We start from the raw sequence: 21,508 nt of genomic DNA on the forward strand, positions 1-21,508 counted from the left end.
TGCACAAGTATGTGGGGACCAAAGAAAACATTGCAAAACACCTCGGTGAACCAAATTAACAGAGATTGGTAGTGTATTATGAAAAAGTCACCAAAGAAAAAATTGTAGCTTTAGAGAGACTTAAAGAGACCATATGAGTTTCCACGTACCTAGGTGTATACAAGAGAAAGAGGAGAAAGAGGAGGGTAATAAATATTATTTATGGAGTAGATGAGCCACACATGAGCCAGATGAGTTACATATGAGCCGTTTATAACCAAATCTTATATTATATTGCCCATTATGCATATAGTGCCAAACAAGAGAATATAACATACCAATAAGAGTTACCGGAATATAGAAAATAGTTATTGCAAGGCTAAGTAATCTAAACTTATTTAACCGAGGAACCTTGGATCTGACCAAATAGAATTACTTTGACCATCCTCTATATTCATTCTAGTACCCATTTGAAGAACATTTCGACCATAGATTTTTACCCATAAGTGGGATGGATTATAGAAAAGTCTCCAATATTATTTTGCTAAACAAACTAGGTTGAAATTTTCAAAATGTTTAAATCCTAAACCACCCTAAAACTTTGGTTGGCAGAATTTCTGCTAACTAACCTAATGCATTTTCCTAACTTCATCATCCCCACCCCACAAAAAATTTAACAACAGGCTATTAAGTTTTGCTAAAATTACTTAGGATATTGAAAAATAGCCATCGAATAAGTAGGGACAGGAGATAACACAGATCTAACCATTGTAGCTCAAGTTATCTATAACAAAAATTTCTGTTTTCAAACTTGAGTTTTCGAACAGATTCTATCCTCCATGACTGTTAAAATTTGTTATCAAGAGCGTCCTAAAAGTACCGGTAATTCCAAATAATGATATGAGAGTAATAATTCATGTATACAAAACTTATCAAAAAGCTCATGATTTCATATGAAAAAATAATTTTTTAAATTTAAAAAACATATTAAAATATTTTTAATATTTTAAAAATGATAAATTACATTCTAATTTTTAAATTTTAGCATAATTAACAGATCGGTTCCTTCTATCCATTTTTCAATAAATTCAAAAGATGATGATGGGCAAACCTATCAAAAGAAATTTATCTTCCTAAAATATTCTTCCTATATCTTACAATCTATTTAAAGAAAAAAAATTAACACCTCAAAATATAACTCTTCATTATTTCTTTTTCATTCCATTCTTTAAAGGATAGAGAAATGTCTGCTTCAAGTGGTTACAGTACATTTTATGATGTGAGATTATGAAATTAATAAGGAAAAAATAAATTTATTCATATCTTTACTTAAGAGATAAATTTCTTAAAGTAAATTCATATATTTCTATAATTATTAATTAATTTTTTATTTTTTAAAATTAAAATAAATCAAAATTAGTCACAATAAATATAATACATATATTTAAACAAAAATTTATAATTTTTTATATACTTACCTGATGAATCATTATATAACTTTTTCAACGAGTTGATCAATGAAATAAAATTTTTTAATTTCTGCAAATAAAATAATTAATGTTGAATATTTATTTTTATTTATTAAAATTATTAAAAAATATAAAATTAATTTAAATTATATATAAAAATATATAAAATTTATTAACATTATTTTTAATTGCAGTCCAGTCGAAACAACGAAATACAAGTAATTTTCTTCTAAAATATTTCGTAAAATTTTTTTTCTCTTATAAAAATCTCTCCCACTCTAAAAATACATAAAAGTTTCAATTATTAAGAAATAAGTAATTTACAAAGAAAGAGAAATCAATTCTGTGCAGTTTACAAAGAAGGAAGCAAACAATTTATAAAGGAGAGGGAGCAATTATGTGTAATCTAACGGTAGATGTTGGAGCCAGTTTGACACTTACAGTGTTAGTATTATATTCATTGAATGTGTTTGACACTTATATTACTTTTAATCCCCTAACGTAATTATATATTATGATCGATATTATCGTTATAATAATTCTCACCTCCCGAGTGAAGGCACAACTCAAGATCTCCGTAGGCTTACGGTAGTCAACTGGGTCCAACCTCTGCTGGTGGCCAACTAATCACTCCCCTAAAGAGTCTTAGGAATAACTTGACTTGTGACAGAAGGAGATATCAATATGTCTCAGATGACACACCCCCTAAATAAATAATCTAAAGGAAATTTCAAGTATCTGACACGGCTCTTAGCTAACTAATATTTTACACTAATTTATCTCAATATTATTTCTCCAAAACTCTACTGTTGGAAAATTATAGTTTTGGTCCATAAAATTCTAGGACTCTAACACACCGGGCTCGGAATGGGCCTCACCGAGTCCACCACGTCCGAGAATTTTTTTCGATGTTGAATCGAGAGGTAGAAGTAGTGGAAAGGGGGCTAACAAGCTTATTTGTAGACTATATCGATGATCACGTGTGATCTAGTGCATGTCTGGCCCCCAAGGGGTGTAGATATCTACTCCGCTATAATAAGCAAACTAGCTAATTCCAACATTTGATTCCACACAGTGTGAGCCCACTGCATATGGCACCAAACCAAATCACTAATTAAAGTGAAGCATTGAATTTCTCATCATCATCAAAACACACTCATTCAAGTATCTCACTTTCTCACAGCTGCTATCTTTCTCTCTCCTGTTTGTCTTCTTCTCTTAGTTTTCATCAACACATGCTTCTAATACCATGCCTGTAAATTCTTGTGAAGTTTCATCAACCTTCTCGCTTTCCATTCACCTCTTTGCTTTCTTTTTCTTCTTTCTCTCTCCTGTTCGTCCTTTGTCTAGCTTTACTCGTGTAATAATAAAACGACAACAACAGACCTAACATTTAGGAATATTTGGAAAACTTACTACTCAACCTTTTTATACTTTTTCTACATTTTGATTTTTCACACATTTAAAAATAGAATAAAAAGTTTAAATTTTAGTGTAATTGATAGATTAATTTTTATATTTTTAAAATTAAATCATTAGATCTCTGTATAATTATTCCGTTCAAATTGAAAATCTTTCTATTTATTATAGACATTAGTTTAAATCTAGTGAATAGTCAAATTTTTTTGAAAGTATAATTTATTTCTAAAATACTCTTTATTATAAAAATTTACAATTTATTTAAAAAATGATTGATACCACTTAAAAATAAGTGAAATTATAAATATTTTTTGAAAATTTTAAAATTTTAAGTATTGAAGTATTTTAATAAATGAATAAGGAGGAATAAAAAGTATTAAAAATTAGTTAAATGAGATATTATAGAAAAAAGTTAATTGGGACTTAAGTGTTCATTCAAATAAAAAATGAAAAATGAAAATATTTAATTGGAAAAATTACTTTGTAGTCCCTGAGATTTAACGTAATTAACACTTCTGTCCCTTTATTTTGGCGACCCAACACTTAAGTCTCTCACTTTCTCTTCTGTCCAAATTCGTAGTTCTTTAATCCAAAATAGTCATTTGGGATACGTGAATTAATAAAATTGACCCTCACTAAAAGTTCCGCTATTTCAAAATCACGAAACCCAAACTCAATATCTCTTCACTGTAGATTCTTTTTCTTCTTCACCGTAACTCCTACCCTTTCTGCAACTCTCAAATAATGTTTCAGGGAGAAGAAAGATGGAAAAGAGAAAAAAAAAAAAAAAAAATCAACAATGTCAAAAGAAAGTAGAGAAGATATGAGAGAAAACAAAGATGAAAAAGAGAGAAAACAAAGATGAAAAAGAGAGAAAAAAAAAGAAAAATCAACAATGTCAAAAAGAAATAAATAGAGAAAATACAAGGGAGAAAAAAAATGAAAAAGAGAAAAAGAAAAAGAAAAATCAACAATGTCAAAAGGAAATAGAGAAAATATGAGGAAGAAGAAAGATGAAAAAGAGAGCGAGAGAAAAAGAAAAAGAAAAATCAACAATGTCAAAAGGAAATAGAGAAAATATGAGGGAGAAAAAAGATGAAAAAGAGAGTGAGAGAAAAAGAAAGAGGAGAATTAACGATGGATAAAAGGAAATGAAGAAAATATGAAAAAGAAGAAAGATATGGATTTCATGTTGAGAGGAGAGTATTTTTGGAAAAAATTATCATCTCTCACCTTTGACTCTTTGACCAAAAGGCTTAAATGGACGGAAGGACTATGAATTTGGACGGAAGAGAAAGTGATGGACTTAAGTGTTGGGTCGCCAAAATAGAGGGACAGAAGTATTAATTACGTTAAACCTCAGGGACTAAAAAGTAATTTTCCATATTTAATTTATAATAGATGAGGACGAACTGATAATAGAGAAATTTACGTACACGATATTAAAAATATAGAGACCTATTTATTAATTATGCTAAAACTCAAAAATTCAAGTGTAGTTTATCCATTTAAAAAGGTGGTAAAAATGGATAGAAAGACCTCTAATCTAAACAGATTAATTATAAAAAAATTTAAATATTTGATTTTAAAAATATAGGGATCTTTCTGTTAATTATACTAAAATTTAATCAAAGTGTGATTTATCCTAAAAATATTTTTTTTATTAATTTATAATTAAACTCATATCAAAAACATTAAATTTTATTAAATATTAATAGATATTTTCAAATTTTTTTAAAAATAAAATAAAATTAAATAAATTATAACAGATAATTTATATATTATTATAGTGTAAAAGAAAAAAATAGATAATAATTTTAGAATAACTAAAAAAAGATGAACAAAAATTAGGAGAAAATATTTCGCATGAAAAAATGATAAATTATATTTTAATTTTTAAATTTTAGTATAATTAACAAATCATTTTTTTATTTATTTTTCAGTGAATTTAAAAGATTATGATGAGTTAAATCTATCAAAAAAATTTATTTTCTTAAAATATTCTTCCTATACTCTAGGATCTATTTAAAGAAAAAATTTATTTCTCAAAATATAACTCGTTGTTAAGATATAAAAATAAAAGAATTTAAGTATTTAAAATTAATTGAATTTTAATACTAAAAAATTAAAAAAAACAGTAAATTGGAGAAAATTTTAGATTTTATTTTTAAGAATTGATTTGTTTTAAAATATAAAAATATAAAAATTTAAATGTAAAGTAGGGAAGAGTATTTTAGAAAGAACGGAAGAAAGGAATGGAAGAAATATACAGAAATGAAATTAAAGTGTTTTAAATGTTTAATTTTAAAAATATAAAAATTAATATATTAATTATAATAAAATTTAAAAATTAAATTATAATTTATTTTTTTATAAAATTTATTATTAATTTCTCAGTTAAGTGTTTTCCATTTTATTTTTTATTTTTTATTTTTATATTTAAAAATTTATTAATTAATTTATTTTATTTATAAAAAGTTTACTAATATTTTAAACTGGGTAAATTTTTTAAATCTAAAAAATAACTTTCCTTTTATTTAAAAAAATAATTTATATTTGAATGAAAAAATTTTTTTATGAAAATGATTTTTTAAGTAATATCATTTATTTTTTATTATTTAATTTTAATTTAAAAAATAAAATTTATATATAAAATATTTAATAAAATATTAAATTATGAAAAATAATTTTTTTCTTAAAAATGACTTATTAGAAAATTTTTTCGTTAATGTCAGAAAATATAAAAAAATATTTAAAAAAAAATAATTTCAGACTAAGTTTATTAATTCTATATGGACTAACTAGAAATTTGCCTAACTATGTGCTCTCGGCCCTCGTGTATCAAAGGAATCCAGCCGTAGAAACAAAGCTGGCGAGATAATTATAATCAGCACATGGCCCAATTCACTTCCATTTTCTCTCGTCTCGCTTGTCGCTACTCTAAGGATCCTACTCGTTCTTCCAACCTGAACCATCAAGCTTCTCTTGGAGTCATGAACTCGAAGCTTGAATCTTGAATCTGAATATCCCAAAACCAAAAAGAGGAATATACAAGGATGCATTCAAAATTCCCAGTTACCCACTTGAAAACATCAGTAGCAGTTGCACCCAGTTCTTTGATTTTGTTTAAAAGTGACTTCTGCAAGTTTATTTGCTGCCAATTCAATTCATCTGAGCGCAGGTTGAGGTTTAAGCTTGTGGGTCAGTCTCTTGGGGACAGATGGAAGCTCAAAGACATAGATGCTAGTAAGACTCTTACCCCTTTCTCTTTTGTTTACTTATGGAAGCTAGGATCTAGATGCAAATTTCTCTACAATTGTTTACTTGTGGAAGCTATAAAATAGATGCAAAAGATGAAAATTTAAGTGATAGTGTCTTCTGGGTCTTGCTGAGTCAGGGGCGAGGATAGTGAATATTCTTTGAGAAAAGAGATTGAATGGATATGAAATCTTCAATTGCATATAAAAAAATTCCTATTAGTTCCCCATGGTGAATACTGATAATTTCCGAAGTACATTTACTCTGCAATCTAGAACAAGGACTTCAAACTCACATAGCATTCTGGTCATGCTCTGGTGATTCAAGGACTTTTGATTGCTCATGTAAATAAAGACTTTGTAACTTCATAACATATAATTCAAGAACACTGAGCAGTGTAAAGAGCCTCGGCTTATTTGTTTATTCTATTATGTGGATATTAAAGCTGGTTACTTGTGTGCATCATGTAAGTTGTTTATTCTGAATATGCAAAGGAATTTGTAATATTTTCAAGAAAAATCGTGTCATTCTTCTGTTTGTTTGATCTTCCTGTTCAATTTAATCTCTTGACAGAGGCAGTCCAAGAAAGAGTTAATTCATGGCTATCTAAGACCCAAAATCTTTTAAATGAGGTGAGTTTGCCGCTGGTAAAATCTGGTCACAGTGGAAAGCCTGATCCTGGAAAGGCACTTGATGCGCCAGAGCTGGAGGAAATTTTTGTGACAGAACAGACAATTCATAGTAGCACACCAAATGGAATTCTCTCATTGGCTGCTATAGTATCTATAGAGCAATTTAGCAGGTGAAACTCTCTTCAATTTTGATTGTATTCATTTAAAGTTCCATTTATTGGTCTATTTTAAGCAATTAATTCTTATACAAATTGCAAAAATTTGGTCTGTAAGGATAACTGGGTGGCTTGAAGTCAAAATTATAATATGCTTATGAAAGACATAATTTGGTGAGAAAAGAAAAAGAAAATTTAGAACGGAGGAAAACATTTTGTCAGCCGAATGGATATAAGGATCCATCTTGACCCTTATCAGTCTGAGACTGGGTGAACTAACTTATGAATTTCCTTGGCTAATGCCAAAACTAAAATTATTTAATTGAAGGCAAGTAATCTTCTCCTAAGCTTGTACTATATTGGTTCCCCTCTTAGTCTCAACCAAATATCTCACCTCAATTTTGCCAAGTTGGCAAGCCACTTGGAGAAATTTAGCATATTGTACAAATGTTTAGGTTGTTGAAAATTTCTTTATGCCTTGTATTATTTCAGATAGCAGGATCAATATGGCTGTGCCATTAAATGTTTTTCTTTGAGTCTGCTGCTTAATTTTCTAGCTAAAAGGCTGATCAAAGAATTTTGATTGACTCTTGGGACAAGATTTGCAGGATGAATGGATTGACTGGCTATAAAATGCAGAAGATATTTAAAGCACTTGTTGCTGAATCTATTTATAATGATGCCCGTAATTTGGTGGAGTATTGCTGCTTTAGATTCTTGTCAAGGGATAACTCTGCCATCCATCCCTGTCTTAAGGTCTGTCAAATTAGCATTAGTTATTTTCTTTTGGATTGTAAAAGAATATCTTCTTAAAAATATTTTTTTTTTTCAGCCTTCTAATCTTTTTATCTGCCTAGTGTTTTTTATCTAGCAATTTATGTTTAGTTATGTCATTTGAAATGTTGTTGGTATTACAAAACTATGTTATATGTTTACAGGAACCAGCTTTCCAGCAACTAATTTTCATAACAATGCTTGCATGGGAGAATCCTTACCACAAAGAAGATTCTGAAAAGCCTTCTCTTCGGGTTCATCTTTTAAGCCTCAATTTTTTCTTTAATAACACTTGTAGCATCATAAATTTTAACTCCAATTTATATCATAGCACCTTTTTCTTTTTTCCCTAAAAATTTGATTAAAATTCAATAAAATAGTCCATTTGTAAAAGGATATGGCAAACATCATCTGAATGGCTTTAGAGGCATCAATATGGTTTTGTTGATGACCACTAAGAATTTTATTGCATTAATATTCTTTATGCATGACTAAATCTTGCTCTATGATAATACTGAGATCGCACAGGAGTTGCATAGTTATATCTTTACATTAAACTTAACTATATTGTGGCTCTTGTACCCTGAAATTGCATAATAAATTGTATTTGTTCACATTTACTCTTTGTTAGGAATTTTAAGGGTGTTGAAGTAACAACTGACAAGTAATTTGAAGAGCTAGGTGTCGTCACTGAATTTGGCAAAGAGACAGGAAATAAGCTTGCTTAGGCTTCAAGCATTAGTTGTTAACTTATCAAACCAGCTCACTGCTAAACAGTCTGATATGCAGTGGGTTACATTTGGATTACATATTTAGGCAATTCTTGAAATTTCTATAGATCTTATTCATGGACTTGTGATTAAGGACCAAAGCAAGGTGTGGTATAGTTAAGGTTATGCATGCTCAACCGTAGCTGGAAAATATAGCAGCCTAATAATTTCAAAAATGTTACTGTAAAATCCACTGGTGGAACTGCTCTAAATTAATGCTGGAAGGTTCACTATTCTCTAATTAGGTTTGACAATTCCTTATTTTCATTTAATTGGGTTCATCAGCTACCTGAAACCATCTTTGCATGAGAGAAAGAAAGCATGAATAATGAGCTGTGTATGCCAGTCTCTCTATCCTAATTGACTTTTTCATCATTTGTTTGGTTCTTGACAATCATTACAATTACAATGAATTATTAGAAATACTGGCAGGTTCACTATTCTCTTCCAATCTCTTCAAAAAGAGTTAGTGAAGGTGGTAAAAAACTAATGCATTTCTTCTGATGTTGAAGGGTAAGCTTGTAGGAGAAGAGGCTTTCGTACGCATTGCTCCTGCTATTTCAGGCATGGCCGATCACTCCACAGCACATAACCTTTTCAGGGCCCTTGCTGGGAATGAACAAGGCATCACTTTGGGCTTGTGGTTAACTTATGTTGATGAACTTCTCAAGTAAGCTTCATGATATTCTTCATAATGATATCTAATCCATGGTTTATGGTCTAAACATCATTTAGCTTTAGTGTTTCTCTTTGCTTAATGTAATATGATAGTTGAGTAAATAGGGATTAGTTTCAAAGGAGCATTCAGATCTATCTCACCTTTTCCTGCTCTTTTCCTTTTCCTTCCCTTTCCTGATATGATAGGCATATTTATTGAATGCGTGATTTACTTATTCTCATATATTCTTGAGATCTCAGTTCCCACTTGTTTTAGTGCAGAGTTCATGAAGGGCGGAAATCTTACCAGATTCGGGAATTTCCTAAGCTTTCAGAGGAGAAAATTTTATGTATTGGTTCCAGTAGGAAACGTCCTGTTCTAAAATGGGAGAATAACATGGCATGGCCAGGAAAAGTTATTTTAACTGATAAAGCACTTTATTTTGAGGTACTTATTCCTTCTGTTGTAGACACTAATTTTAGGTTGAGTTCATGCATTCTTTTGATAAGAATCCCCGATATAATTGGTGAATGACATAGTATAATCATTTTCTAAGGTGCATTCTTATGCATAACCTTTTTGTGAGTTATCATATTTGATTCATATCAACTCTCTCTAATGTTGAAGCTGTACATATGGCGCATTCTTATGCTTACCCTATTTGTGAGTTATCATATTGGATTCATATTAACTCTCTCTAATGCTGAAGCTTGGATCTGAGTTGGAATTTAATACTTGGACACAATTTTATTGTTGGCCCCTCTTGCTCCTTTCTTCAGTGAATCATTGTGCATATGAATGGAATGTGGGAATTTTTATTCTCTATGCTCTTGTAATTAATTTGATTCTGTACTCTAGGGAATATGATGCTATCTTCTCATTGCTAAAGCAACCTAACAACCTAAACCAAAACCTAACAACCTAAACCAAAATGCTAAAATTTTTAAGTTTTATATGATGCCTTTTATTTATTTCATTGCCTGTGCATTATCTCTCTCCATGTTTTCCTTTAATTCATGCATGTCCTACGTTGTTACTAAGAAATGTTGAAATATTTGAGACATTTTGGCATTTCAGTTTAGCATATAGCAACAAAGTTCTTTAAATGCTTAGCACTTGTTTGGCTACTGTGAACTTGGCAAGATAATTTTGAACCTGGAAAAAACAATTTCTTACCTGATTGTAGATTTTTGTACAAGTTGTTTTGGTTAGTGTAAAATTACTAATACGACTGATACAATAGCTTTAAGTATACAAACATGAATCATGTATACCTATTAGATTTTTTTTCTATACTTGTTTTCTTGGTGTTATTCTGCCCCTAATCATTTAACTATCTTGCAGGCTGTTGGTTTGGCTGGGCAGAAAGATCCTATAAGGTTTGATCTTACTAGAAAAGGAGTACGGGTGGAGAAAACAAAGGTTGGACCTTTGGGTTATGTGCTTTTTGATTCTGCAGTTTCTATTTCATCTGGTCCCAAGTGAGTAAGCTTCAATCTGCAGTAACCTCTCCTACTTATTAGGTCCATTTTGTATATCAATTATGAACTTTTTTGTTCAGATCAGAGACATGGGTGCTAGAATTTGTGGACTTGGGAGGGGATTCCAGGAGAGATGTTTGGCATGCATTTATAAATGAAGTTATTTCCTTGCACAAGTTCATCTGTGAGTTTGGACCAGAAGATAATGATCAGTCAACATTCCAAGTGTATGGTGCACAAAAAGGGAAGGAAAGGGCTATCATCAGTGCCATTAATAGCATTGCTAGACTTCAGGCCCTTCAATTCATGCGGAAGTTGCTGGATGATCCCATTAAACTTGTTCAGTTCTCATTTTTGCAAAAGGCACCCTATGGAGACATTGTTTACCAAACTCTAGCTGTAAATTACTGGGGTGGACCTTTAGTTAAAAAAGTTACCATGGCAGAGTATCAACCAGCACAAGGAGGAAGGCCATCTGATGAGTTATTGGAAAACAGAAATCATGTATTTGACATAGATGGAAGTGTTTACTTACAGAAGTGGATGAGGTCTCCATCTTGGATTTCCACTGCTTCCGTTAATTTCTGGAAGAACTCTTCAACCAAGCAAGGTGTTGTATTAAGTAAAGATCTTGTTGTTGCTGATATCACTCTTGTAGAGAGGGCAGCAATAACATGCAAAGAAAAATGCCAGGTGGTTGAAAAAACTCAAGCAACAATTGATGCTGCAATGCTTCAAGGGATACCAAGTAACATCGATCTCTTCAAGGTTTGAGTATTTCTTTTGCATTGTTTCTTCTTCTGGATGGTTTCCTCTTGCTTATGGAGCCAACATCTTTGGTTTAACTTGGTGAACCCTTGTTTTTGAGAAGGCATTGTTTCATATTCCCTGAATGGCTTCCTCTTATAGATTGCCAGTAGCTGTATGTGGAGTGAAAAGTTAAAATCCCATTCATTCAATAATTTTCTTCTAAAGTACCGCATATATGTATTAGAAGTTCGTATCTGTGAGTAAGAGTTGAAGCCTATGAAATTCTGAAGGGACTAATTCATGGATAGGACATTATCATTTTTGTTTCTGTTATTGCTCCTGTAAGCTTGGTAACTCTGCTTTGAGTTGATCTATTTCTCTTTTCCTCTGGATGAAAGAAAGCAGTGAATGCCAGTGAAATCAGGGCAGTATCAAGCAATTCAAGATGTAATTGGACAATCTTACAAACTTGAACTTTTGGTCAACTTTCTATTCTATTCTTTGTTGAGACATGTCAATCTTTTGAAAGAATTTATTTTGGACAACAGGAATTTTAGATTGCCAGTTCTCGCTGCTTCTCTTGCAGGAAGTTATTGTCTCAACCCACTAGCTATTGACTTGTTTTGATTGCGTTCTGTGTCTGTGCTTGTGTTGTAATGCACAAAAAAGAACGTTTAGAGATGACAAGCATTAGGAGATATACTTGTGTGTATAGTAAACTGCATAACCAATATTGCAAGAAGATATTATCCAGATTCTAAGGCAATTCATTGGACCTCAGCAGCAGCAACACTAGTAATTCTCATTAAGAATTATTAGTTTAGTTGGTTTTATTTCATTTTATCGTGGAAGTCCATGAAATATTAGTTTTTAACAAAATATGCCTTTATCTTGATGTAGGAACTGATACTTCCCCTGACCATGGCTGCCAAGAATTTTGGGAAACTGAGACGCTGGGAGGAACCACATCTGACCATCTCTTTTCTAGCATTTGCGTATTCAGTTATTTTCAGGTTCATTCACTGCTTGAGCAAATTTTTATGGGAACAACTTTTGGTTTTAAATCCATGCCAACAGCTCTCACATCAAGCAAGACCTGGTGCATAATATTGCTAAGATGATTTATAATTTTAATACGTGATTTAACTTGTAACACACATACTATGTCATTTCCGTGTCTCACAAAGTTTCATGTGTAGGTTGGATTTCTTAGCTTTTTGATTGTTCATCTGCTCATTTTTGGATTTTGCTGGAATAGTTGATCAAGTTATTGAACCTAATAATATGTAGAAGTTATTCTATATGATGTACTAGTTTATGTAATGGAACAATTTGCATTGCACACTAGGAATTCAGTTATATAAATGGTGGTGTCACTTCAAATTTGTAGTCGCATAGAATTTTCCTGTCTTCAGCCACTATTACATCTAATCTTTCTCGGGAAATTTTTTTTTAATTTAGGATTTTCTATTTATTCCTTTGCTGTGGTAGCTCTCTCTTAACTGCATCAATATTTAGTTTGCTTCTGCTTATTTGAATTTGTTGTGCCTGTGATAGATTCTTATTCAGAACCAAAGTTGATAAGGGTGCACTTTCATTTTTATTCTTTTTTATAATTTATTTTCCCATGATATCATTATGATCTAAGCTTGAACATTGACATTCTTTTTCAGAAATTTGCTGCCATATGTATTTCCGATGACGTTGATGGTTTTGGCAGCTGGGATGCTAACACTGAAGGGGCTTAAGGAGCAAGGTCGCCTGGGAAGATCATTTGGAAAAGTTACAATTCGTGATCAACCACCTTCAAATACCATTCAAAAGATTATAGCAGTAAAAGATGCCATGCGTGATGTAGAAAATTATCTCCAGAATCTGAATGTCACACTTCTAAAATTTCGTACAATTATTCTTTCAGGTCATCCTCAGGTATGTTGTCCTGTTACTTGAAAACTATTGAAATATAAATATGCAAATTCTATGCACCATTTACTTTCATGATGTTCTTTAGTTGAATACTGAAGAAGGATCAATGTTCTTTATGCAAAATATTGTCCCCTTTCCACAAAACGGATGTGCATTGATACCTGCAATATTATTTTTCCGATTAAGTGCTTAGAGATGATTGAGAATAGGTAGAATAGAAGTCTTCTAAATATATCATGGGATTGCCATATATTCATGAGTATTTTCTTTCTCCTTCAGATCAGGAACAGGTATTCTAATATGGTTATAATATTGTTTTATTTTTGGTTTTTAGGGGCTATTCAGAGAACTCGTTTTCATTTCTGCCCCTCAAAGTTGATTAGTTTACTTTCTTTTTTCTTTTTCTTTACTGTAACAATCTGATTTTAAAATTTGCACCTTTGTTAGATAACAACTGAGGTTGCACTGGTGTTGTTAGCTTCTGCTACCATTCTTCTCATTGTCCCTTTCAAGTATGTTGCTGCCTTTCTTCTTTTTGATCTTTTTACTCGGGAGCTTGAGTTCCGGAGGGAGATGGTTAAGAGGTTCATAACCTTTCTGAAGGATCGCTGGGACACGGTGCCTGCAGCCCCTGTGGTTGTGTTACCCTTTGAATACAATGAGTCAACACCAACAAATCAGAAGGAGAAAGATAATGATAAACAATCAAAAGAATAGTTATGGTAGATGCAAAAAGCCTTAGATACACACACATAGGGATCGTCATCGTGGGTAATTTTCTTTGGCCATTTTTATATATGAGCAGAAGCACATTAGGGGATTCTTGGATGTCTCGATGAGCGAGAAAAATAGAGGGAGGGGTTTGGGAAATTTTCATATTTACTGCTAATCAAGTGCAACAAAGTAATCCAATGGTTCTTCTTGAATGCCCTGAATGTCAACTGATCACAAGCTGTGTGATTAGGAATCAAGGTAAATCTTGTGAATTTTTTTTTTTTTAACTGCTGATTTCTTCTTGATGAACATGTAATTGACTTAATACTTCCTTTTAAAATTTTGCAGTTTGATGCTGTACATGTTATTTCCATCTGCTTGTACCACTTGTAAGCTGCTGCCACCCATAACTTGTTAAACATATTTAGAGACTTGGAAGGATGCATTTATTTTTAATAGGGGCAATTCACAACTCTTTGTACCTTCTAATAACATGATTCCTCCGAAAATTGGACTGAATAAGCAAGCCCTTCAAAATGATTATATATATATATATGGCAATTTCAGTGAATCTTCTGCGGAAACATGTTACCATAAGTCTTGAGGTGGTGTTTTCCTTTTTTTTTTTCAATTGAGTTTCTCTTACCATATTCAGCTGTGATGATCAAAGGAAATTTTCTTAGAAATTCTTATCTCTGATTCCTAGTTATGAAGTTATACAGGATATCACTTCACAGTTCCAAGCCATATGTGAGAGAACCAAGCAATAACCAAATACAAAATATGGGGAAATTCAAATCTTTCATTTCAAAAATGAATCACACTATACAGAATTGCAGATACTGCTAAATTTTGGTTTGCAAGATAAATGCCAAAGGCAATGTCACCATCAGATTCCACCATCCTTGAGGTAGCAGTGCTTTTGAGCCACTTCTTGTATCATTGCATATGACCTTATTGTCGTGGTAACTGCAGAAAGTTTGATTCCTGAAAAGTCCATCAACAAATTAGTAAATTACAAATCGGAAAAAGGAAAAAAGAGCCTGCAAAAGATTGCAGTGTATGAGCTGACCTTGATGCACAAAAAGTGACAATGTAGTCTGATGCAGAGCATGTTATGATACTTGTTGCATCCCCATCAAATGCATAGCTAGATGATGCAGGGCATATTTGCTTAAACCCCCTGGAATAATTAGAGGGTACACATGCTACAGGATCACTGTATGCTCCTCTACAGCAATACTCATCAGTGTCAAACACGTTGCATGCGCTCCGGCAAGCAATAACCTTCCCATCAGACCTAACGGAGAGCTCCGACGGGCAACTATTCCGAACATCTCCATCACAACCAGCAATGCTACAATTCCCTTTACCATTAAGAGGTTGAACTACTATGGGCAAGTTAAACCCATCAACAAGGCTAACATCGTAAAAATCGATATCTCCAAGGGTGAATTCGGCAATTGTGTTGGGTGGGCTACTTGGGCGTGAGCAATTCAGAGAGGTGCCACAGCTGCCTGTTTGACATGATCCAGTGCCATTTTTGTCAAAATTGCAGTTTGTTCGAGCCCATATCCGGCCGCTCCAGCCAGTTGGAGCAGTGTAGAATGCAGTTTGGCCTGGGTTTAAAGTGAAACCATTTCCACGGCCGCTGTCACCTTTTGTTATAATTCCAGGCCATATCGTTGCTTTGCAGTGGTTATACAACGTGAATGTTTTCGTAGTTGTGGAAGTATTTTGCATTGTGGAAGCATTTTGCCCTGTTAAGAACATTAAACATATTTGCTCATACTATATAAACACATCATGAAGCAGAAGATGGCAGAGTAGAGAATGTTACCTGAAGCAAAAGCAAAGAAGATGAAAAAGAAAGCTAGTGAGGAGCTGAGGTTTGGAGTCATCTCAAATACACTTCGAAAAGCTGTGTTTACATGGAGAACTGAGATATTACAGGTGAAGTTCTTATATGAGTGCATGGCGATAAAGGGAATGGAATGGAAGAATACGTGTGGAAGAGAGTGAATCTATAAACAGAGACGCCTATAGAAAGGCTTCCTTGCTTAATTACATGTCCAACCAATTGATTCCTTGCTCCTAATATTTTATTCTTAACATCTTACTTACTAACCTTTTCACTTTCCACTTCACTTGCTCTTTATTAGTAATGGCCACAATCCGGTTCTGAAACAGACCGGTCTAACTTAAAATCAAAACCAGTTAAATTCAGAGTGATAGAAACGGACTTGAGTGGATTATGAATATATGAAATCAATGGATTAAGCAGACCTTCTCAAATACCGCTGATTCTTACATTCCCTAATCTAAAAGTTCATCAGCCAGACAATGATAATGCCTTTTGAGTATAATGGATTCGATCTCGCTTTCCTTGCACTGGAAGGAAACTCGTATGAAGCATCCAGACTCTACTCTCCTTGAGAGTCCACTTCACATCCCTCTGGTAGGACAAGGCCTTCCACTCATGGGTTTTGCCCTAGGGCCCTGCACCAGTAAATGTGATTCGTATGTCAGCTAGGGGCCATGATTTGTTGGACTGCTTATGCTAATATGGTTTCCTAGAAGACAGCGAATTGGTCCTTTGTTGCAAAGAGACGACCACATATTGGATCTTTCTCATATTGGCATATGAAACATTGGTCTCATCTTTTGTGCCCTCCGGTTAGATTTCTTTTTAATTACATTTATTTTCCATGTGGAGGCTCAATGGACTGTAAAGCGATAAAAGCTACCAGTAAAAGCTAATCTTTGAGGTGGATTTTAACCCTCATTTTCAAACATTTGGCAAAGGAAGAATTTGATCACTTAACCATACCAAAACAGCATGTCTATTTAGACACATTCAACTACAGCACGTCTGTTCTGAGAATCACTTGCAAAGCTTCTAACTTCTAACTATGGCAGCGCATATATCCTAAGCTAATAAAATTAATGAAATTAAGGCTAAATCAGTATGGAAGGAAGCTAAAATTTCATTAATGAAAAGCACATGCAAGAAGCTGTAATGGATAACCTAAAATTAATCTTATTCCTATCTGAATTTCAGAAATCTAAGTAATGGAGAGGAGATGCAATAGGAAGTTGAAAGGACACCTACTTGCATTACTGCCCTTCCATTAGTTGCAATACTCCAATCACTACAATCTTCAAGACATAATATAATGAATTCTTTATGCTGCATTTTTGCTCGTAAAGGAGACTCCACAGCACGAGCTTGGCTCTGCAATGATGAATTTCAAGGCAACAACCATCACATATAACAAGATAACAAGAAAAAGAAAAGCTACAATTGGGTAATTTTTTCAAATTGTAATGCTTAAATCTTTCGACCTGGTGCAGGAGCAATAAGCCCATTGGGACAGTCCTAGCTGAAAATTGGCACAATTCTCCCTCCAGCCTCAAATTTTCAAATTCAGTGAATGCCTAAAAGAAAAACGAGAAATTAGATGAAAGAAATTAAAGCAATTATAAGAGAATTTCATGAAGGGACCTCACATTGATGATCATACTTTATCTGGAGGATAATCGGGCGACGGTCTTCCTACCGCGCCAATCCACTAAAGCGCTTTTCCCGTCCGTCTGATGGCCCACCGCTAGAACAGCCGGTTCTTCTAATGGGATCTCTAGCTCTAGGGCCAAGCCGTGGAGCTCGTTGTACGCTTCGTAGAGGCTCCAGTGCTCCTGCATTGCGTCTCTCGCCATTATCGCGCAGAAGTGAGAGGCTGCAGCCTACACAAGAAAGCTCTACGCGATTGTAGTTGAAACAATTGCCGGGAATTAATGGTATGAAACGGCACCGTTGCATGTTATTAATCTTTCAAATTCAAAACGTGGGCCATGTTTCATGGATGTGGCCTTGTCATCTGAGCTTGACAGCCCAACTGGCCTACGTTTCCCACTACGCCATCCACTCACCAATTTAAAAAGTAAAATTATGTATGATTTTATAAAAATTTGTATTAAATAAAAAATAAATTAATTTAAACTTTTAGGAGATATAATTTTTTAAATGAACATATTAATAATTTATTTAATTAAAAATTAACTTAGATAAAAAAAATTTTGTAATTAATAATTTTTTAAAATATAATATAAATAGAAAACTCAGTTATAAAAAAATAAAAACATTTTTTGAAATAAAAAAGTAACAACATTTGTTATTATTAAAAAAAACTATAAAGTTTAATTTAGAATATATTTCTATTTTGTATTTTTCATTTGTTATTATTAAAAAAATGTTAAATATTTTCCATTTTACATCTTTAATAAAAAAATTTTAAAAAAATAAAATAAAATAAGAAACTTGAAAACATGAGTTCCTCTTTTCATTTCTCATCTACCATTATATATTATCATTCATAGCATATTTCACGATCTCATCCTTCTAGGCTAATGGATCCGGGTCACCCGTTTTCTCTAATTTAGATTTTTTTATGGGCTCAAAGCCTGCTCCATATTAATTTTGATTCAAATTTAATATGATATCAGAATTTTTCGTTAATATTGAATCTCGCTTAAATATCTTACGGTCCTATACGTGAGGGTATATTAAATCTCATATCAATTTAGATAGAGATAACGTACTCTTATAAAGGCCTTAAACACTGTTATTCTTTAATTTTTAGAATGAATTAAGTCTCTTTTAAATTTAACAATTAAAAAATATATAATGTATAAAAAACTCAAAACATCACTATAATAATTTTTTGTATAAATATTTTTAAAAAGATATGGTAAAAGATATCAAAGTTTTAGTAACATTTTATAATAAAAAAGAAACTAAACTCCCATAATATAATTATTTTATATGTGATATGAAATAATTTTTTTAATTTTAATTATAATTATTTTTAATGTAGTTTTTTTAGGAGTATATGGACTCGAATCTGAATCTATTATATGAGTGATATGTAGGGGTGAGCAGCATTCAGTTCAAATCGAAAAAATCGATCGAATCGAATCGATTTGAAAATTTGATTAGGTTTTTTATACATTTCGGTTTGATTCGGTTCGGTTCAGTTTTTGATTTCAAAAATTTCAGTTATTTCGGTTCGGTTCGGTTTTGATCAGAAAAAACCGAAAAAATGAATCGAACCGATTAGTGATAATAATATATTTTTTTCAATAATAAATCATATTAAGATTAAAATATTTTAATTAAATTTTAAAATATTAAAAATAAAGTGTAAAAAATAAAAAAATTATTAAAAATTAAAACCGATCAAACCGAACCAAATCGAACCGAATCAGACCGGTTCGGTTCGATTCGATTTCTGACCAAAATCGATTCGGTTTTCATAAACACTAAAATTTTAATTTTTAGTTTATTCAATTCGATTCGATTTCTGACTAAAATCGTTTCGATTTTTATAAACACTAAAATTTTAATTTTTAGTTTATTCGATTCGATTCAATTTTGAACCGAACCGACCGAATGCTCATTCCTAATGATATGTTTTTATCCACTGAATTAAATTATATAAAAAAATTTAAAATTTAAAAAAAAAATAAAATATTAAATAGAGAAAGCTTTGGCAAAACCTTTTTATACGGTGAAAGAAATACATAGATATAGATACAGCAATTAATAATAACACGAATATGATAGATACAACTACTTTCTAAATTTGTACGATGTTCTCTTCATAATTCTATCCATTCAATTTTTTTTTTTTAATAATTTAATCACATGTATACACAGATCAAATATTCGCTGCAGATGAGTTAAAGCTTGATATTCTCTATTTAATTTAAATATAAATAAATAATTAAAAATTTTAATTAATAACGGTTGGTCAATATATAAATATCCTACTTCATTTCATGACTCAATTGATAAAATTTTTTATAACTCTCAATCTCCCTGGGCTCCATCTCCGATAGATCTGGTTCTCCATCGCCCCCTATTATATGGATCTGATTCCTTTTTGGGCTCTCTGATGGATCTGTCAAATGGGTCTCTCCATGTTTTCTTTGAGAAAAAAACCTGCAAAATAAGAAAAAACGATCAGGGGTCTATCGGGGATACCCCGGCGAAGACCCTCCGACGTTCAAGTCAGGTTTCCCGAATAAGAGTCGTGTCCCTAGACAAGAGTTACAGATAAAATAAAAATAGAGTCCAGGTAGGAGGAGAGAAAGAAGAAGATACCCCCTTGCAAGAGAAGACCTCCCAGTATATAGTGCTTCCTGTCCTTATCACTCAGGCCTGTACGTACGGGCGTGTCAGACACCTGCTCCATGCGTAACGGCCATTTAATGCTCTCCAGAGCGCATGCGGGTAGGACTGGTGAGTGATTGGGCCTACTCCCTTATGAAACTTGTGCTCATATCTGATCCGGATCATCCCGGGTTGCCGGTCCAGACTCGTGAAGTCGAGCCGCCTCTCAAGTATATGATTTGATGAGTTTTGGACTTATGACTTTCTTTTGGACCCGACCTTATTCCTGAGTTAGGAAAGATCTGGAGGTTATCAATTTCTATTTCAATTGAAAACATCTTTTGCATGCCATCTCAATTTAGACACATTTCTCCGATCCTTCAACTCCCAACAACTTCATGTATCATGGTAAATGAATTCTTTGTAATAAATGGGGCATTTATCATACAGTATTCAATCTTATAATTCAATTATTTTGATAGAGATTTGTTCTATTCAATTCGTTAATTAGTTAATAATTTTTAAAAAATTTATTTTTTCGATTATTATTTCAAATCAAATAATTTATTTTTTACTACTTGATATATTTGATTATAATTTTATTAATTATATTTTTATTGATATTGATCAATTGAATATTTTGGTTTCAATTAGCTTTGATTTTCTTTAATTTCAGTTTGTTTTAATTAATATTTTAAGAGTTAATAAAATTTTGGTATGGATCCTTATATTAACTCGTACGTGAAAACTTTTCTTTTTTTGAAAAAAAATAAATAAAAAAAAGAAGGAAGCAACACCCAACTGCACATAGAGCATTCACTGAACCATTACTTAATTTAAACCAAACTGCTGCTTAGAAAGAGACAAGAATCATCACATTAACGGATTTTAATTTATTAATATTCATATTCTGATATTCAGAATTTAAATTCATCGTCTGGATTTAGATGGCTTTTATTCTTATTTTTTTGTCGTTAATGATATTTAATCGCTTATCTGCTACCGTATTATCAATTTTTGTTAGGCGAATTTATCTGTACGGATGTATTAAAGTCACTTTTTATACTAGACAACCATATAATTTTCTCTGACGTGCATGTGAGTACGACTATAAAGTGACTGAGTCAACTATTCTCTATCACGTCACATCACTGATCTGAATTACTTCACATTTGAGTTTACGATGAACCAACCTACTCTGTGCGTTCAGATCAGGATTTGAAATACTGGATCAATTTACTTAAAGAGATATTGATGAATTTTGAGTCGGCCTTTCTCTCTTGGCCCGGACTCATTCCAAATCGAGAAAGTTGACACTCATCGAATATTAAAATCATTTTTAAAATATTTT

General features: G+C 32.1%; 2 protein-coding genes across 5 annotated transcripts; one reads left to right on the plus strand and one right to left on the minus strand.

Annotated features, from left to right (window-relative positions):
* Positions 1 to 5,733: 5,733 nt before the first annotated feature.
* Positions 5,734 to 14,614, plus strand: LOC110619196. Of its 2 annotated transcripts, XM_021762470.2 has the most exons (12): positions 5,734 to 6,113; positions 6,699 to 6,927; positions 7,521 to 7,668; positions 7,851 to 7,940; positions 8,969 to 9,126; positions 9,396 to 9,561; positions 10,459 to 10,595; positions 10,676 to 11,363; positions 12,246 to 12,358; positions 13,019 to 13,274; positions 13,719 to 14,243; positions 14,334 to 14,614. In XM_021762470.2, the coding sequence occupies exons 1-11, from the start codon at positions 5,924 to 5,926 to the stop codon at positions 13,986 to 13,988; spliced, it is 2,445 nt and encodes an 814-aa protein (XP_021618162.1). In that variant the 5' UTR covers positions 5,734 to 5,923; the 3' UTR covers positions 13,989 to 14,243; positions 14,334 to 14,614. The 2 variants fall into 2 exon arrangements, with proteins under 2 accessions (XP_021618162.1, XP_021618163.1); XM_021762471.2 differs by lacking the exon at positions 5,734 to 6,113 and having other exon boundaries at positions 6,789 to 6,927; positions 7,513 to 7,668.
* Positions 14,615 to 14,769: 155 nt separating this feature from the next.
* Positions 14,770 to 17,828, minus strand: LOC110619197 (pathogenesis-related thaumatin-like protein 3.5). Of its 3 annotated transcripts, none has more exons than XM_021762472.2 (6): positions 17,510 to 17,828; positions 17,331 to 17,423; positions 17,098 to 17,220; positions 15,826 to 16,484; positions 15,058 to 15,745; positions 14,770 to 14,972 (listed from the first exon to the last, which is right to left on the minus strand). In XM_021762472.2, the coding sequence occupies exons 4-6, from the start codon at positions 15,959 to 15,961 to the stop codon at positions 14,831 to 14,833; spliced, it is 966 nt and encodes a 321-aa protein (XP_021618164.1). In that variant the 5' UTR covers positions 15,962 to 16,484; positions 17,098 to 17,220; positions 17,331 to 17,423; positions 17,510 to 17,828; the 3' UTR covers positions 14,770 to 14,830. The 3 variants fall into 3 exon arrangements, with proteins under 3 accessions (XP_021618164.1, XP_021618166.1, XP_043814214.1); XM_021762474.2 differs by having other exon boundaries at positions 17,496 to 17,828; XM_043958279.1 differs by having other exon boundaries at positions 15,826 to 17,220.
* Between the last annotated feature and the right edge of the window lie 3,680 nt (positions 17,829 to 21,508).

This window comes from Manihot esculenta, chromosome 7, assembly GCF_001659605.2.
Source record: "Manihot esculenta cultivar AM560-2 chromosome 7, M.esculenta_v8, whole genome shotgun sequence".
Taxonomy (NCBI): Eukaryota; Viridiplantae; Streptophyta; class Magnoliopsida; order Malpighiales; family Euphorbiaceae; genus Manihot; species Manihot esculenta.

Excerpts from the sequence above, each read along its gene's own strand:
- LOC110619197 (XM_021762472.2), bottom strand. The coding sequence starts at position 15,961 with ATGCACTCATATAAGAACTTCACCTGTAATATCTCAGTTCTCCATGTA. Across the intron at positions 15,746-15,825 it reads CTTCTTTGCTTTTGCTTCAG|GGCAAAATGCTTCCACAATG; the intron begins GTAACATTCTCT and ends TGTTCTTAACAG. Across the intron at positions 14,973-15,057 it reads GTCACTTTTTGTGCATCAAG|GAATCAAACTTTCTGCAGTT; the intron begins GTCAGCTCATAC and ends TGGACTTTTCAG.
- LOC110619196 (XM_021762470.2), top strand. The coding sequence starts at position 5,924 with ATGCATTCAAAATTCCCAGTTACCCACTTGAAAACATCAGTAGCAGTT. Across the intron at positions 10,596-10,675 it reads TCTATTTCATCTGGTCCCAA|ATCAGAGACATGGGTGCTAG; the intron begins GTGAGTAAGCTT and ends TTTTTTGTTCAG. Across the intron at positions 12,359-13,018 it reads GCGTATTCAGTTATTTTCAG|AAATTTGCTGCCATATGTAT; the intron begins GTTCATTCACTG and ends ATTCTTTTTCAG.